Source organism: Carcharhinus amblyrhynchos, chromosome 16, assembly GCF_965287045.1.
Source record: "Carcharhinus amblyrhynchos chromosome 16, sCarAmb.v2.hapA, whole genome shotgun sequence".
Taxonomy (NCBI): domain Eukaryota; kingdom Metazoa; phylum Chordata; class Chondrichthyes; order Carcharhiniformes; family Carcharhinidae; genus Carcharhinus; species Carcharhinus amblyrhynchos.
The window spans coordinates 17837957-17857863 of record NC_137339.1 but is presented as its reverse complement, the minus strand read 5'-3'; the positions used below and the strand labels follow the sequence as shown (position 1 = coordinate 17857863).

Sequence of the window (19907 nt, the reverse complement as noted above, 5' to 3'; positions counted from 1 at the left end):
CATTTCCACCCCCCCCCCCCCCCCCCCCCCCCCCACCACCACCACCTCAACCCCTCGCATTTACCACAGCTAATTCATCTAATCTACACATCTTGGATCATTAAGGGGCAATTTAGCATGGCCAATCCACCTAACCTGCACATCTTTGGACTGTGGAACAAAGCCGGAGAAAACTCATGCAGACCTGGCAAGAACATGCAAACTCCACGCAGTCACTCGAGGCTGGAATTGAACCCGGGTCCCTGCGCTGAGGCAGCAGTGCTAACCACTGTGCTGCCCTCAACCCACTGTCACTCTTTGGCTTTGTCACAACAACTCTGTCATTGAATATCTCCTGCCTTCCACCTTATGGCAGACCATCCCTCCTTTTCCTAGCCTACCCCCACCCATTTTTACTTAGAGATTACATATCTAACCTTTCCCAGTTATGAACAATAATCAACCTACCTTGTTAACTTTGTGCTCTCTCGACACTGGTTGCCAGATTTCCTGAGCATTTTCTGCTAATATCCTCCAATTTGCCTCTTCCTATATCATAATTCAGAGAAGCAAATATTCCTGTGTAAGATGATTTCTGTATTCTTTTATAATAGTAAGTAGTACTTGCTGTTCATGATGCAGTCCTCCCTGCATTTGGGGAAACTAATGATTAGTTGACAACTGCGTTGAAACTTTTGAATAGTCTGCATGTACCCGTCCAAGTGACCTCTGAATCACCAGTTTCTGCAGATGTTGGCCAGTCCTCTTGTGTGTTCCAGCATTTGCTGTTTTAGCTTCACAGTATTTATTAAATAGTTTCTAGTTCGTTTTAATCTGAAATTATATGGAATGTACTGCAGAATTCAGCCATTTAGCCCAACCAGTGCGTAGTAATGTCTGTTCTCCACTCTGGCCTACCACAAATACTGTTCCTCAGACAGAATATTGAAAACTTGTAAAATATCACTTACAATGTTCAGACTTTATTTTGTAACCCCCAGTGACATGCTGAGTTACACCAGTTATTTCATATCTGAATATCAAATTCCAATCTGTTTGCATGTTAATTTTTATTCAAGCTGTTGTCACATAAGATGTACCAATTGGGTATGAATTCACAATGGTATAAAATCGTGGTCCAATTTTTGTATGTTTTTAAAAGTTCCAATTACTTATTGCTGCTTTTTAATTAAGGCTGTTACTAACCACTGTTAATCCATCTATCACAATTTGAACATGTAACACTAATTTTAGTGGATGGTGTCTGTCGATGTTGGAGGGAGTGACTGTTTATTCCGGTGGATGGGGTGCCAATCAAGTGTCCTGGAAGACATTGAACTTCTTGACTGTTGTTGGAGCTGCACTCATCCAGGCAAGTGGAGAGTATTCCATAAAGTAGATAGTGGATGTGCTTTGAGGAGTCAGGAGGTGAGTTGCTCTCTGTAAAATTCCCAGCTTCTGACCCAGGTCTTGCTATGATATTTATTATATGACTGGCCTGGTTTACTTTCTCGTCAATGGTAAGCCAACCCAGGGTATCGTGTGTGGGGGATTCAGCAATGGTAATGCCATGGAATGTCATGGGGCAGTGGTTGGAATTTCTATTGTTGGAAACAGTCATTATCTGGCGCCTTACACAGCCTTATCCACAATCCTTCGCATTTACCATGGCTAATCCACTTAACCTACACATCTTTGGAAACTATAGGGCAATTTAGCCTGGCCAATCCATCTAACCTGTATAGAAGCAAATTATTGCAGATGCTGGAATCTGAAACCAAAAGAGAAAATGCTGGAAAATCTCAGCAGGTCTGGCAGCATCTGTAAGGAGAGAGAGAAGAGCTGACATTTCAAGTCCAGATGACCCTTTGTCAAAGACACCTAACTTGTGGGAGGAAACTGGAGCACCCCCAGGAAATCCATGAAAAATGTACAAATTCCACACAGGCAGTCACCTGAGGCTGGAATTGAACTCGGTCCCTGGTGCTGGGAGTCAACAGTGTTAACCACAGTGCCACTGTGCTGCCCACGTGTCATTTGCCATTTCAGTCCAAACCTGAATATGGACATGTATTGCTTCAGTATCTGAGAAGTTGTGAATGGTGCTGAACGTTGCAATCATCAGTAAACATCCCACTTTTGATCTTTAGTAGTAAGGTTATTAATGAAGCAGCTATGGATGGCTGGGCTGAAAACATGACCCTGAGGAGCTACTGTAGTGATGACCTGAGACCAAGATGATTGAACTACAAGGCACAAGTAGGAAATGTGTTGGAATACTTTCCATTTGCCTACATGAGTACATTTTCACCCACAGCCAAGAAAAAGCTTGAACAATCTGGGACAAAGCGGCCTGTTCCAGTCGGTCACCAGGAAGGTTCATTCCCACCACCACTGATGTACAGTGGCTGCAGTATTATACATCAAATGCATTTCAACAACTCCTCAAACCTCCTTCCACAGCATCTTCCAAACACACAGTCTCTCGCTACCCAAAAGGACAGCAGGCATATGAGAGCATCACCACTCGCAAGTTCCCTTTCTAGCCACATACCATCCTGACTTGTAACTGCATCATTTCTTCACTGTCGCTGGGCTAAAATATTGGAACTTCCTTCCTCACAACACTCAGTATACATACTCTACAAGGACTGTAGCAGTTCAAGAAGGTCAGCACCTGCTCCAGGGCAATTAGGGATAGGCAATAAATGCTGATATAGTCACTGGTGCCTATGTCCCATGAATGGATACATCTTTAAAAAGGTAAAGTCACCATAGTCCCAGGTGGCCATAAGCTGTTCTCCTCTTGGAGGGGGAGAGCTGACTGCTGGTGATTTGACTTGAGGATCTGTATCCTTCAAGTGAGGAACAAAGTTGAGAAGGCAGGGGCTTCATGAATAGCCTCAGCCAGCACGTGAATTGAACCCGGGCTGTTGGCGTCACTCTGCATCACACGCCAGTTGTCCAATCAATTTTTAAAAAGCTTCTTGATGACAGGCTGTTTAACAGCAGGTTTGAGAAGCCAACATTTGGCTGCTCACTAAAAGCCTATACTCAATGTATGTTGTATTTTAAATGCAATCTTAATCGTGTTATCCATCAGCTGCTTGTTTGAAATCTGTAATTCAGTCTGAATTCTGCATTTATAAATGGATTGAGCTCTGGTTCACGATGACATCAGAATGGCATGAATGATTTCTGGCCCTGTGCCTCACTGCCCACTATCTCTCATCCTTTAAAAGCTTAAACAAAAAGCAGCAGCACTTCTTGAAGTGGCAAATGATATGTAAGAAGTTCTGAGCTTCTAGCTATTCTGATTGCTTGTGGGGCTAATTAATTGCTTGATATGGTATTGAGTTTAACATGTTTGTCCTTTGCAAAAATTTAGCATAGACTGGTGTAGTAAGCAAATGAAGGGGTCTGCTGTAATTGGCCTCTGGTTGGGGCATGTAGAAATCAGCTGTGTTTTTGACTGATGGTTTCTACTTTGTTACTTGCAAGAGAGCATATATAGGGTTGGATAATGGATTGCAGGAAAAGTGAAGCTTTGTCATGGCTAATTGTCCCACAAACAACATAAATGGCCATGTTTCTTTGTTATTTGGCAACTGGATTGGGTTTGCCCTGTTTTTCTCTGCATCAGACATAGCTGGGCAATTTTTTACATTATGTGAATAGATGTAGCTGTACTGGAATAGTTTAATTAGGGCACAACTAGTTCCTGAGCAGAGGACAACAGCCAGGATGATGTTAGGGCCAGTAACGTTTACAGTGTTAACTATTTGTCTTGGAGTCCTATTTTAATTTTTCTACATTTTTTTTAGACAATGTACTTAAGAATTGAGTCTTTACTTTATGTAAGGCATTGCTTTAGTTTTCCGTGATCTGTAATCCCTATTGTGCATCATTATGCTGAATTTCAGGCTAATGTATGTGTGAGTGGTCCCTGATAGTGACCACTAATTACTTTCCTCTAATCCAGAAAGTCTTTTAACCAGTACTATCCCCTTTCTGTCCTTTTAGCCAACGTGTTGTTGCATTTCCTTTATACCATGTACCCTAATACTTTAAGCGAGTCTCCTTGGCCATATTTCATTAAATTCTTCCAAAATCTTCAAAGCAAACATGCGGTATTTCTTCTATCAGAACATTTTCACTTTTTGGTAAATTTGAGATCGCCAGATGTGATTTGCTTCTCATATATTGTGGGATGTTTATTAATCCATCTTTTATTTAGGTTAGTATTTGATATTTAAAAGTGACTCTATCTTGATAAAGACAATGGCAACGGGTTCTCTTAATTTTAAATTACAATATTTTATAATGCTTATCGAGTTTTCTTTTCAATTCTTAATACATATGTCTAAAAATAGATTTTAATCCTGGAGATGTGCTTGAAGTTACAGATCTATTGTATTCATAAATATGGCATTTGTAACTGATCAGTACAAGTTCAAGCCAAAATATGTCTGAGTTTTAAGCCTTGTTCCTTTTCCTATAAATCCTCAGTGATGGTTAAGGCTTTCTAATCATTTGTATGTGGAAGAAAAAGCTATTTGTGGGAGATCATTGTTCTTTGTTAAAGTGATTAGCTTTTTATGAACATCTTACTGGAGATGTTAATGAACTGTACTGAATATAAAAACTATCACAGCAGGGAAGTGACTTGAGCAGATCCTTATGGCAGCTTTACTGTAATTAGAACATAATAGTGCTGGAAGCCTAAGTCCTCTTTCCTATCAGTTTTTGTGATGAAACATAATAGAACTAACCATTTTCATAATGGATATCTTACTCCAGTCAATAGTGAAAGCAACATTTCTAGCTGATGTTCTGCTTAAAAGTCCAGTGAAAATCCAGAATTTAAATCTTTTGCCTCTCTGGTGTGCATCTATTATTGGAATCTTTGGTTCATAATTGTCAGCACCCTATTTGTGCTACAGGTTGCCAATCTCTGTTTCCAGTTTTTCTTAAAATGTTTAAAAGAGCTTTGTACCAGTTAGTTCACTGGACCCTGTAACCATTCTTTCAGGCAGCTTGGCTTTGCTATGGCATTATGTTCGATATCGTGTCAAATGCAGAAAGTCTGAGACCCTCCCCCCACCTCACACTATTACGCTTGGTATCAGATTGGCACCAGAATCCAGAGTTATATCAGCACTTCTTAATCATTGTGAAACAGACTACTTCATGTTGATGCTCATCTGTTGGTCTAATTGTCCTTGTGTAAGCTTCTAGAAAAAATTCTTTGGTGTAGAATTATTAGTTGCTTGGAAAAACGTGGGTTGAGCAGGAAGAGCCAGCACGGATTTCTAAAGGAAAAGTTGTTTAACTAGGTGGTGTTTTTTGATAGAATTGATTAGGGTAACGGTATTAATGTGGTATACATGGACTTCCAAAGACATTTGACAGTGCCACATAAACTTGAAGAGTTATAGCTTGTGGAATAAAGGAGACAGAAGCAATATGAATACAAAATTGGCCGAGTAATAGAACACAGTGGTGGTCAATGGATAGTTTTTGGGTAGGAAGAAAGTTTTTGTAGTGGAGTTCCCTAGTGTGTGTTTTAGGGGCCCTTGCTTTTCCTGGTGTACGTTTATATTCTAGATCTTCGTGTGCACGGGGCAGTTTCAAAGTTTGTGGATGATACAAAACTTGGAAGCATTGTAAAATGAGGATGATAGTTTTGAAATTCAAAGTTGGTGGTCTGGGAGGATGACAGATGAAGTTCATCCCGGAGAAGCGTGAGGGGATGCATTTTGGTTGGAAGAACATAGACAGACAATATAAAATGAAGGATGTAAATCTTAAGGGGATGCAAGAGTAGCAGGATTTGGGTGTATAGGTGCATAGATTACTGAAGCTAGCAGGAAAGGTGGCCGTGTGTGTGTCACTAATGCACGGGGTGCCCAATAGAGAAGGCTACCTATACGTATGGAAGTATGGACTGCTTGCAGGCATATCTACAGCTGCTGTCTGATCTGCAATCCCTTGCAACTATATTGATTGCCATCTTTCCACTTTTTCTCCCAATATTCCTTCTCTCTCTGCTTAGGATACGGAATAGCCCCAAGCATTAAGTGTATTTTAGCTCAGGCTGCAACTTTAAAGCTTGGTACTCACCTCCTGTTCACTTGATCCTGATCCTACCAAGCGTTAGTAAACCGTTTTCTTTCTTGCCCCACTTAACTTGACATTCTAATTGCTTCCGTGATTCTGCTCTGCCACTCAAACATTTGAAATTGAAGGAGATTTGATCCAATTTATTGAGCTTAAATTGGCTTACACAGAAGCCTCCCCAACTGATTGGTTGCAAAGACCTTATCATCACATCACCTCTTGGTTTCATTTCCCACTCCTTTGGCACTTTGTCCTTGTTCCACATCTCTCTCCTCCTTGAAAGTGCTATTGTTTGCAGCATGTTGGGTGTCCCTTGTCCCCTTATCCTGAGACTGGTCTAGGTTCCTTACCCAGAGGAAACAATCGCCAATCAAGCCTGTTTAGAATCTTGGATATGTTTCAGTGAGATCACTTTCATTCTTCTCAACTCCAGAGAATATAGATCCATCAGCCTCTGATTAAATGATGATCCTTTCATACCATGGACAGATCAAGTGCATTTTTGCTGTACTGTCTCCAATACAAGTATATCTTTCCTTCAATATGGAGATTAGTGCATGTGGTACTCCAGATGTGAGCCCTGTTCAATTGTTGGAAGATTTATTTATACTTGTACTCCGGTTCTCTTGCTATTTGCCTTTCTAATTATTTGCTGTACCTGCATGCTAGCTTTATATTCCTTGTATGAGTATACTCTCTGAACAACATTTAGAAGTCTCACGAGTTTAAAAAATATTCCCCTTTTCTATTCTTCTGATCAAAGTGAGTAACCTCATACTTCCCCACATTATGGTGTAACTGCCACTTTGTTGCCTGCTCACAGAGGGCATTAATATGGATTGTAAATAGCTGAGGCCCTAGCACTAATCCTTGTAGCACTAACCACAGCTTGTCAGCTCAAAAATGGCCCACTGTTCCCCCCTTCAACTTGCTTCCAGTCTATTAACCAAACCTCTATGCCAATATATTACCCCCAAAATGGCATTTTGGCATCTTCTTGAAAATCCAAGTATACTAAATCTACCTTTTAAATACAGCCTTAAAAAATTGAATACAACTATCAGACACTCTTCCCTTTTTAAAAACCATGTTGACTTTGCCTGATCATACTATTGAAATGTTCAGTTTTTTTGTATTAATGCATTCCAGCACTTTACTAATATCAGACTAGCAAGCTTATAGTTCCCTGTTTTCTCTCTCCCTTTCCTGAATTGCAATGTTACATTTTCTGATTTGTAATAGAACATAGAAAACTATAGCACAAACAGGCCCTTCGGTCCACCGACCATATCGCTTACCTGCTAGGCTTACCTATAACCCTCAATCCTATTAAGTCCCATGTACTCATCCAGAAGTCACTTAAAAGATCCTATCGAACTTGCCTCCGCCTCCACCGACAGCAGCTGATTCCACTCGCCCACCCTCTGAGTGGAAAAACTTACCCCTGACATCTCCTCTGTACCTACTCCCCATCACCTTAAACCTACGTCCTCTCGTAGCAACCATTTCAGCCCTGGGAAAAAGCCTCCTGAGAATCCACCTGATCAATGCCTCTCAACATCCTATACACCTCTATCAGGTCACCTCTCATCCTTCGTCTCTCCAAGGAGAAAAGACCAAGCTCCCTCAACCTATCCTCATAAGGCATGCCACCCAATCCAAGCAACATCCTTGTAAATCTCCTCTGCACCCTTTCAATAGCTTCCACATCTCTCCTGTAATGAGGTGACCAGAACTGAGCACAGTACTCCAATGGGGTCTGACTAGGGTCTTGTAAAGCTGCAGCATTATCTCCCAACTCCTAAACTCAATCCCTCGATTGATGAAGGCCAGTACACCATACACCACCTTAACCACATCCTCTACCTGCAAAGCTGATTTAAGAGTCCTATGGGCCCGGACCCCAAGGTCCTTCTGATCCTCTACACTGTTAAGAAGCTTACCCAAATTATTATACTCCTTCATCCCATTTGACCTGCCAAAATGGACCACTACACGTTTATCCAGGTTGAAGTCCATCTGCCACTTCTCCGCCCAATCTTGCATCCTATCTATGTCATGCTGCACCTTCTGACTTCCCTCCAAACTATCCACAACACCACCAACCTTCGTGTCATCGGCAAACTTGCCATCCCATTCTTCCATTTCCTCATCTAGGTCATTTATGAAAATTATAAACAGCAAGACTTCCAGAACAGATCCCTGTGGCACTCCACTGGGGACTGACCTCCATGCAGAAAAAGACCCATCTACTGACCACTCTCTGCCTTCTGCGGGCAAGCCGGTTCTGAATCCACAAGGCAACAGTCCCTTGGATCCCATGCCCCCTCTCTTTCTGAAGAAGTCTTGCATGGGGGACCTTATTGAATGCCTTGCTGAAGTCCATATAAACCACATCTACCGCTCTTCCTTCGTCAATGTGTTTAGTCACATTTTCAAAGAACTCAACCAGGCTTGTAAGGCACGATCTACCTTTGACAAAGCCGTGCTGACTACTTTTGACCATACTGTCCATCGGGATCTTCTCCATCAACTTACCAACCACTGAGGTTAGATTCGCTGGTCAGTAATTTCTTAGGCTATCCCTATTCCCTTTCTTAAACATGGGGACCACATCTGCAATCCTCCGGAACCTCTCCCGTCTCCATCGATGACACAGATTATTGCCAGAGGCTCTGCAATCTCTTCCCTTGCCTCCCACAGAAACCTGGAGTACATCCCATCCGGTCCCAGCATCTTATCTAACTTGATGCTATTCAGAAGTTCCAACACATCCTCTTTCTTAATGTCCACATACTCAATCTTTTCAGTGTGCTGCAAGCCTGCAGTACAACCACCTAGATCTTTTTCCACCAGGAATACTGAGGTAAAGTAATCATTAAGCACCTCTGCTATTTCTACCGGTTCTGTACAAACTTTCCCACCTTCACATTTTATAGGTCCTAATCCTTCACATCTCATCCTTTTACTCTTCACATATTTGTAAAACGCCTTAAGGTTCTCCTTAATCTTACCTGCCAAGGCCTTCTCATGACCCCTTCTGGCTCTCCTAATTTCCTTCTTAAGTTCCTTCCTACAAGCTGTATACTCTAGATCCCTAACATCGCCTAGCTCTCTGAACCTATTGTACGCTTTTCTTTTTGAGTAGGTTCGTTACAACTTTCGTGCACCACGGTTCCCGTAACCTACTAAAACTAGTCTCGTCAGAACGTTGTCGTGCAGAGCTCCAGACAAACATTCCTAGAAAATCTGCCACCTTACTTCAGTACTTTTCCCCGAGAATACCTCCTTCCAATTTACTCGTCTAATTTCCTGTCTGATGGCTTCATATTTTCCCTTACTCCAGATAAACACTTTCCTAGCTTGCCTGATCCTATCTCTTTCCAATGCTAGTGTAAAGGAGATAGAATTATGATCACTATCCCCAAGATGCTCTCCCACTGAGAGATCCGACACTTGTCCAGGTTCATTAGCCAGTACCAGATCGAGTACAGCCTCTCTTGTAGGCTTATCCACATACTGTGTCAGGAAGCCCTCCTGAACACACCTAACAAACTCCTCCCTATCCAAACCCCTTACCCAATCGATGTTTGGGAGATTAAAGTCTCCCGTCATGACAACTGTTATTACTACATCTCTCCAGGATCTGTTTCTCTATCTGCTCCTAAACATCCCTGTTACTACTGGGCGACCTATAGAAAGCACCCAGTAAAGTTATCGACCCCTTCCTGTTCTGAAGTTCCACCACAGAGTCCATAGACAATCCCTCCACAACGTCCACCTTCTCAACATCCATGACACTATCCCTGATCAACAGTGCCACTCCCCCACCTCTTTTGCCTGCCTGCCTCCCTCCCTGTCCCTCCTGAAACATCTGAAACCTGGCACCTGAAGTATCCAGTCCTGTCCCTGGGACAACCAAGTCTCTGTAATGGCCACCACATCACAATTCCAAGCAGCGATCCACGCTCTAAGCTCATCCACTTTATTCACTACACTCATGGCATTAAAATAGACACATCTCAAACCTTCAGTCTGAGCGCTCCCCTTCTCCATCACCCGTCTATCCTCCCTCTTACACTGTCTACGATCCTTCTTTATTTGCGAGCTAACCTCCTTGCTCCCGTCACCTCATCTCGATTCCCTCGCCCCAATCTGCAGAAACTGTTCGAGTCTTGTTTTGGAAAATGCCAGCCAGTTCATACATTATTGCTGCAGTTATCTCCTTTAGAACCCTAGAATATAGGCTGTCAGATCCTGGGGATTTGTTAAATTTTAGAAATAAATTTTGCTGGTACTCTTTCTCTAATTTTCTCATTCACATTAGACCCCAGATTACCTGATAAGTTGTTTGTCTTCCATTCTGATGACAGAAACAAAATATTTGCCCTATATCTCGGCTACTTTCTCATTATCCACAAAAATATTTATTTTTTGTTTCTAAGAGGCCAGTGTTTACTTCAGCTACTCGCTTCCTTTTCCTTGTGAAAGCGCTTGCAGTCTGGCTAGTTTATTCTATTCTTTTTTTCACTTTGAGAAGCTTATTGACTTTGTCATTAAATTTAGGACAATCCATTAAGCAGTCACAGCTGCTTTCTCTCTGCCAACTCTTACCCTTTGCCAACAAGCTAAAAATCTGTAGGCTCCCATCTATCTTCGACCTAATCCTATGAATTTCTGTATTTCTCTTGCTCCCTGCAAGCTCATCTTGTTCACAAGACTCCATTCCTACTCCCACCCAACTTTCTTCCCTGGCTCTAGATGACATTTTAAATATTTTCCCCTCCTTGCTTCCTGTCCCATTTCCCTTTTAAACGCAGCCATCATTTTATCTTTTCTCTCCCTCTTCCCCCCGCAACCACCACCAACAGAAGAATTTCAACCATGATGTAACCACTCGGTCCTTGCAAACCACTGTGCCATCAGAAACATCTCTCCCTCGCCAAGGTCATTAAACATGCTGCTACATCCAAAATCTGAGCCCATTCTTCCTGCAAATCCCTATTTGTCTCCAATCTGCTTTTTGCCCTGCCTCAGCTCAACTTCAATGCCTCAATGAAAGTCACATTTGATATCTTATTTGATTGACTTCTCCCCCTCCTTCGATTAAGTAACCATGCCTATTGAAGAGTTTTTCAGAAACTAGGTATCGCTAAAACCAAGACTCATTTTAGATGGTTAACGATATTTATTTGACCAGCGATCACAGGGATAGATAGCATTGGGCAGTCCATCACCCCTCTGAAGAGAAGGCTTTGTGCATTCCAGTACCACTCTGAAGTTACAATACATAGGACAATTATACATTTTCAAGTTCGCGTTTCCTGTTATTTTGAACCAGTCATCGTTAGTACAAATATCAATCATTGTTAACAGTTGTCATATACCTTAGCCCATTACATTTACCCTCTGACATCATGGGATTTCATTAGTCCGTAGAATCTGGATGCTGCTGCATCCCCCTGTTGCTTAGAAACCCCTAACTCTTGGCTATAGAGTTCAAAAGTACTGTTCTCACCAGCGGTAGAGTCAGCCATTAATTTTCTCATGTCTGTGAAGCATTGTCTTGTCAGTACAAATTGAACTGGCTCTATCATACAATGGCTTTGGGAGCCTAAACCATCCATAAATTATGCTGATAAGAATATACACATTCTGTAGTTTCATTTGTTCCAAAGAATGTGTTCATCTCATCCTGTCATCTTCTCATGATCTGGAGAAGCCTGCCTTTGGCTAAAGTGTACAGATTACTTTAAAAATACATTTTGAAATCCAAAATACTTGTTCAATTTTTCTTTAGTTTAGATAAATGTGAGGTGATGCATTTTGGTAGATTAAATCAGGGCAGGACTTACTCAGTTATTGGTAGGGCGTTGGGGAGAGTTATAGAACAAAGAGATCTAGGGGTACAGGTTCACAGCTTTTTGAAAGTGGAGTCTCGGGTGGACAGAGTGGTGAAAAAGGCATTCAGCATGCTTGGTTTCATTGGTCAGAATATTGAATACAGGAGTTGGGATGTCTTGTTGAAGTTGTACAGGACATTGGCAAGGCCACACTTGAAATACTGTGTGCAGTTCTGGTCATATTGTAGAAACGATATTATTAAACTAGAAAGAGTGCAGAAGAGATTTATTAGGATGCTACCAGGACTTGATTGTTGAGTTATAAGGAGAGGCTTGATACACTGGGACTTTTTTCTCTGGAGCGTAGAAGACTGAGGGGTGATCTTATAGAGGTCTATAAAATGAGGGGCATAAATCAGCTCGATAGTCATATCATTTCCCAAAGGTAGGGGAATCTAAAACTAGAGGGCAGAGGTTTAAGGTGAGAAGGGAGAGATACACAAGTGTCCAGAGGGGCAACTTTTTCTCACAGGGTGGTGAGTATCTGGAACAAGATGCCAGAGGTAGCAATAGAGGCAAGTACAATTTTGTCTTCTAAAAAGCATTTAGACAGTTACGTGGGTAAAATGGGTATGGGGGGGATAGAGGCCAAATGTAGGCAATTGGGACTAGCTTAGGGGTTTTTAAAAAAGCACTTTGACAAATTGGGCCGAAGGGCCTGTTTCCATGCTGTAAACCTCTATACTCTATGTAACTGCTCGATTATCCAGTTCTGGGGAAGCCCTTGCTTGGATTCACTCTCAAGTAGCCAATTGTAGCAAGAGTAGCTGCTGCAATGGCTTTCCTTTCTTTCATCCTTCTACCATTACCCCTGGAGTCCCCATGGATCTAACTTTGGCAGGTTAATCCCTATTTGCATGCTACCCTAGTGATGTCATTATATTCTAGACATGCAGCTCTACCTCTCCGACACCCTTTACAACATCTTCACTGCTGTCAGACTGCTAGTCCACCCTCCAGCTTTAACTCGTTTCTTCCAGTTAAACATTCAAAAGGACAAATTCTTGTAAGCCAAAACTTTCTCATTAGTATTCCAGCGCATGCCTAAGCTTGTCTTCCCCTCATACAAACTCCACTACTTGTACTACTGCTCACTTTCCTCCTTGCTTATCTATTTTGGTTTCCTGTTCCCAAACTTTCCCATTTAAAATGCTCATCAATATGTTTCAGTTCCTTCAAAGCATTTCCCTATCTGTATTGCCTCCATCCTGTAAAATTTGATTGTTAGAGTTCAGATGATCGCATCTGCTTAGACTGCAAGGATTTGTATCTCTAAAATCTGTTATAACCTTGCTGTTTCAGCATAAGATTTCAATCCTTTTGTTTAGGCTGCTGGATTGATTTTTTTTTTTAATTATTGTGATATAATGTCCCTCCTTACATGAGCTGAATAACTCACTTCCTGGCTGTGTGATGACTTGTACACAACAGCTGAATACGAGTAAATTCCATTGTTATTGGTCACTGCCAGCACTCTTGTTCAGACACCAAACTTGTTCAAAACATTGGTCAAGTAATGCTTTTAATATAAGTATGGTAGAAATTCAGAACATACAAGAGCATCACAAGTCCATCCGTGGCTGTATGCCTTCTGTGCTTTACACTGTTTTATGATGTCTTGTATATTTATTGAGCTGGAATCCAATTCCTTTTTCTCTTAACATCATTTAAATTATATAAGGTTGCTGTGTGGTTCGTCATTGAGGTTTATGTGATCTTGAGATGTTGCAGAAAAGACACTGTCTTTTACAAGGAACTTGTACATTGAAGGTTCTATCATTTGTTTTATAGGTTACCATGCATCAGCACATCAGCTGGGTGTTGGTACAGTATGTATTTGATTCATTCTACCTGACTATATATTAATTTTATACAAAAATAGTAATGTACATTTGGTGCAAAAACATGCATATGGCAACCTAGAAATTTTCATTTTTCTTGTGCATTATTGTTCTTTGGGTTTAATGCAAACTGGATGGTATCACAACTTGACCTCCTTCGTTGTCCACCCTTAACTATTTCTACACAGCGATTGAGAGCAGGAATCCCAGGTTCTCTTCCTCATCCTCTCCTCTGCAGCTACAAACTGAGCGCTGGGCACATTTATTAAAACAAGAAACTAGAAATCTGAAATCACAGAAGGCTGGAAACACGTGGGTGTGCAAACTTGCTAAAATAGTCTGAAGAATTTGTATCCAAAATACCCGTTCATCCCAGAAATTCTGCCTGATCCATTGAATGTTTCCATTGCTTTCTGTTACTTTATTTTCCAGTATTTTATTTTCTGAGCATCTAAAACAAAGCAGAATTAGAGGAAGGAGGCAACACGTGCACAAAAAAGATAGCCTTTTTTTTTGAAAAACCGTTCGTGGAAAACAGGAAATGGTTAAATGGCAGAAGTAAAACAATGGGAGGCTTGAGAATCTAAGACAAACGTGTAAATAGCTGAAGGATGTGGCAGATAGAGAAGCACAAGAAGCTGGCAAAATGGAGCAGGTTGCAGCAGGTTAGTAGAAGAATAGAGGAGATTGACTTGATGGGTGCAATCCACCTCATCAATTTAGAATCTAGATGCTGGATCACCACCAAGTGGAAAATGTTCCTTCTACTGCCTCTCAAACCTCATCCATCGGTAGCAAGCATTTTATCGTACTAAAATGGTAAACGTTGTATCTAGAATTTGAGTATCCAAAGGATATTTGGAGAAATCGTGCTGTTCTGTAGTATAAGAAGCAGTGTTCGTAAGTGGCATCTACTGCAGTATCATTTAATCATTCTTTAGAGGGAGTCAACATCAATTATGGTTGCTACCTCTCTGCAGACTGACATTTCACTTTAGAAGTTAATACACCACCTTCTATCCTCTGTTCTCCTTTAAACGTACAGTTTTTGGAAACTGACTAGAAATCGTCGTGTCAGGGAAACTGGGCAGCTGGTGTTTTTAACAATAAGCTCTGTAAGGGATATTCTTATTATACACACTTGCTTTGTACTATGCATTTATGCTTCCACAGATGTTAATTTGTGGCCTCAGTAAATGTATTTAATTACAAACTATCCAAAGTTTGGTGTGTCTGTTATCTAGTTTAATTTTAAAACTTAAACAAATGATAAACAATATTGGTGTGACGTTAAATTTTGACCAGGGTTTCTTCTCTTAATGGTTGGTGATCGAGTGTGATGTGTTTCTTTAAAAAAAAATCCAAAAATAAAAATATATAGAAAATGTGCATCTTTGTGTACTTTTGATTTTGACATAAAAATGGTGAAGTTCATTTTTTTTTGGAGGATGTCTTAAAATGTGCACCTACTCGCTGGTGTATGACTACCCAAAATTGCTGCATTTAGATAGGCAGGTGGAATCTTTTCATTGTGCATAGAAGTTTAGTTGCATTTATGGTTTACAGACCAAAAACTGTTTCTGATGTATTGGTTATATTTCTAAAATAATAATTACACATTGATATAGTCAGCGCCAGAGAGTTAAGTAATTGGCCGTGGTGTTTCTCCTGTTTTCTGGCCCATTATAAATCTCTGCAGTGCAATTGTGTACTCAAAGCAGGTGTGGGAATCATAGAATATCTACAGTGCAGAAGAGGCATTTGGCCCATCGAATCTGCACCGACTCTCCAACAGGGTATCTTACCCAGGTCTGCTTCCCTGCCCTATTCTGTAATTGCATATATTTACCATGGTTAATCCATCTAACCTACACATCTTTGGACACTAAAGAGCGATTTAGCATAGCCAATCCACCTTAACTGCTCATCTTTGGACTTGGGAGGGTACTGGAGTACCCAGAAGAAACCTGTGCAGACATGACGAGAACATGCAACCTCCACACAATCATCCAAGGCTGGAATCAAACCCAGGTCCCTGGCGCTGAGCGGGCAGTGCTCCCCATGCCTCTCCCCGCATAATACATAATATTATTCCTGCTTTCAAGATGCACCAGTAGTTCACCCACCAATCAAGTCCCAGTAAAATGATGATGCCCATTGTTAGCATCTATTCTGATTATATATGCAACATGGGCCATTAATATTAAGAAAATCAACAATGTAATGCACAATTATTTTGTATGTGCCCTTAAGATGATCCTATTGCAACTGTTAAATAAATGAGTACAAATTTTACTTTAACACCAATACTAATTTGACAGAAATATTCCATTAACTATATCTAACATTGCACAGATGATGCTGATTTTGGAGATTGCCTTAGCCCTCATTAACATGTTCTGCACATTGCACCAAGGTGACAGAGACAGTAAATTCATGTTTAGGGGAAAGATTCAGTACTTGCAATCCAGATCAACCATACAAGACTTTACCAGTCTCTGGAAGTGAAAGACTTCCTTGGTCCTGCCAGGGTGCACGATATTCAATATAATTTCATACAAACTGGATTCTATTTTATCACTTAATCTTATCGGATAGAAAGATCAAATGATTCCTGAGCAACAAGTGGAATGATTGAACTACAGTGATCTTGGGTGTCTCGGTGCGACATAACCTTTAAGAGGCCAGAGGATAAAAACTGAATGGTTCACCATTATAATGTGTCTTTAATCAGCAAGTCTGAAGACATCTGCTTCTCACTACAACATATTTTCAACATCTATAATGCAATATAACTTTATCACTATTACAATATCTTCTTAAAGCAAGAGAGTACGATAATGGATAACAAGATAAAAGGACAAGATTGAAGTTGATGAAAAGACTCTTGAGAATTATGTGCATTGTAGACCAGGTTAAGTGATTCGCTGTGAGCCCATTAATGCACTCCTGTCCTGGTAATCTCATCGCACAAAGCCTGCTCATAGTAAATTTCCATTTTCAAAAAACAATTCCACCTTCTTCACAAGTCTCATCTAAATTACGTATTAACATGGGTGTTTGGCTTATTCTTACGCCTATCAGCAACTCGGGCCTGTTTGGTAAAACATAGGCAATGTTATCAACTATTACACATTGATACAATGCAGAGGAACTCAGTTGGCTGTAAAAGCAATTTGTGACATCATGGAAGGTGCTGTATAAATGCAGGTTTTGTCTTTCGTTACACCTACATGAAGTAAGCAAAATGACCATAACAGTGGTGAAATTTCAGGCCCAATGCTGATTCAGTTTATTTCTTACAAAAAATAACTGATTTTAGGAAAGTGGTTACAAAGAAATCACTGCATTTACAAAGCAATCCAATTCCTTTGCTCGTACAACCTTACAATTCTGACATCTCTGGTGCCAATCAACAATACATCATAAATTGCATCTGCAACTTTTAAACAAATGACATTATCCCCAGGATTTGTCAATCAAATAGCTGCCATTGACTTTTTGAGCAGCTTTGTAGTTTTCTGACAGGCTTATTAAAAACATCGCAACACAAAGCTGCCCAAATGCTGGAAGCAGCAGCAATTCCTATTCACAGCTACTGTCAATAAAACTAACCCTGAAAGACCTTTTTTAAGCTGGTCTTTTAGACCTGCTATTCAGTTTGGACTCCCATCAACTCTAGCCCCCAGGCCTAGATGTTTGGCACAGTCTGCACTCTAAACATGACCCAAACCAACCAGATCCTGCTTATGATCAGATAAGAGAGGGTAGATTTACTCCCCCATTTTCTTGCCTTTAATTTGACTGTAATGGGTTTTCTTTATTGAAGAGTCAGCTTGCCAATTCAATGAACGTTTAATTGTTGTGACTGTAAAAGGTTTTCAGAATAGTGTCTAAATCAAAATCATAAAGCTCTGCAATGCACTCACATATGAATGCACACAAGTCACAAAGTCAGAGGTTAGATTAAGCAGTTTTTAGAACTCAGAAGTAGCTTCTACACAGATTTGGCAACCTGATACCTTGGATTGTTTCAGATTGGGCCCAGTGGTCTTTCTAAATTCTCTGGCTGAACAATTTAAAGATATTGGACAATTTCTATCTGGTCTCCTCAGCTGCTGTTGGATTGATTCTTAAAACACTGCAGTGTGTGGATGGTCAGATGACAATCAGGGTTCAGTTTGCAGGCTGGATGGAGAGAAAGAATACTCGCTCGGTATTCTGCTGCTTGTTTTCTCTGCTTTTTCTGTTCTCTAACCTAGAGAAAAGCAGTTTCTTAAACACAAAGACCTGGCTTATTACATGATACATTCTCACCAATTGACCAAATACCCAAATATTATCATAAGTTGATATGACTAAGACATGATTAGTTTATTGCTGAATGCCATAATCAGCCAGGGTCCATTGTCCAAAGTTATTGTGTTTGATGTTTGGTTCACACCCAATTGAATACACAGCTGATTGAATGTTTTGCAAATGATTAAGGAGATGGGATCATTCACGTTTTTTGAAGTTAATTGTCTTTGGCTTTTTCTAGGCAGCCTGACTCCAGTTTAATGGCTTTGGATTTTGTAAAGCCCAGATGCAAATGTTCGGCCATTGGAGAAATTGAAATGCAATCTTCAACTAGTGATTTCAGCCCAATTAGTTTATTTTTGGTGTAAAGCCTAGCTTCATCATGTTATGTTAAATAAGCTTATAAATGCAAGTTGTTGCATACACACATGAAGCCTGTGGAATTTCTTTTGTGCATTTCTTCTTTCTAAAATGAATCAAATAACTAAGTTCAGAAGCTTACAGAAACAAATGATACTTTCAAAGCAATTGAAATCTTAATTACTTTTGAATAAGATGTAAAAATTTATGATGTGAAAGTTGGTGTTTACTGCTGTACCAAATTATTTGAAAATTTGGGTGGAGTTGCCAACTATTACTTTGTTTATAAAATATACCCTGTAGAATAATAAGCTTCTGTCAAAGTTTAACGTGATACACCTTCATTTTTTTAGATTTTGAAACAGTGATGGAATATCATCTGGCGTTAGCTCTGTGGTAGCACTCCCCCTTCTGAATCAGAAGGGACTTGAGTGTATATATAGTTCGACCTGACATTTCAGCTCATTACTGAGGTGCATTTGCACTTTGAGGTGCCTTCTTTTCAAAGAAACATTAAAATAAAGCATCAGCTTCTGACATGGCTCCAAAGGATCCTATTGGCACTACTCAAAGAAGAATGGGGTAATTTTCCCAATGTCCTGAACAAAGTCCGGTCTTTTAATTGCTGTTTTTGGAATATTGCTGTCAGGACTACATGCTTTCTAAATTACAACAGTGATTTACCCTTCAGCTATACCTATAAAGTGCTTTGGGAATGTCATTTTCAAACTAATTTTAAATACTGCCAATGCAGTATAAATTATGAACACAGGGGCTTTTTTTTTCACTAGAAATAACAGTGAAGGCTAGAAGTGTTCATCCCTAGTAAGGAGCAAGTTGAACATTAATGTCTGAGCTCTCACATTGTGCAAAGTGGATGTCAGGAAGCTGGTGTGAAAGTTGTTTGGCTGCTCCAGAAGCTTCGTTCCAACACCATCTTACTGAGAGACGTGGTATTCACACATGTTGAAGAATGCAATTTCCAGTACTTTCCACAGACGCACCAAAAAAGTTTGGGGGGTATACCATTCAATTGTAAGTATTTTCAATGTCCCTTAATAGTGGTGAACACTTCTAGTCATCACTGCTATTGCAAAATGTGGTCTGTGCGCAATAAATTTAAAAATGTTCCTGGAATATTGTCGAGGGTCAATTTTTTTTCAGTCGAAATCAATTTTAACATGGGTAAACTGGATTGCTGCCCATTCATTGCATTGTAAAATTCACAGTGAGAGTTGATGTGCTGAAGGATTATTTAATTCATCACCTTATTTTTGCCTGATTTCTCCCCTCATCTAAGCTGCAGGTATTGATTCCTTGCTGGCATTTGGTTCTGAGTCTTGGTCCTGTTCAGAACTTCAATGAAGTCGCTTTCGTCCCTCTGTGAGCCTAGTTGATGGTTTCA

At 40.4% G+C, this 19907-nt stretch overlaps 1 protein-coding gene across 4 annotated transcripts in view; it reads left to right on the top strand.

The window, feature by feature from the left end:
* The window catches only part of dlgap4b (discs, large (Drosophila) homolog-associated protein 4b), a 614332-nt gene that overhangs the window by 569507 nt on the left and 24918 nt on the right, over positions 1-19907 (top strand). The window contains exon 1 of one of the 4 annotated variants that reach the window (XM_080204772.1): positions 1260-1351. The exons of 2 other annotated variants lie outside the window; for them this stretch is intronic. In XM_080204772.1, the coding sequence (XP_080060898.1) occupies positions 1282-1351 (70 nt within the window). In that variant the 5' untranslated portion in view covers positions 1260-1281. Of the gene's footprint in view, positions 1-1259; positions 1352-13810; positions 13832-19907 lie in introns of those variants that run through there. One more of the 4 variants, XM_080204773.1, reaches the window with a different exon arrangement.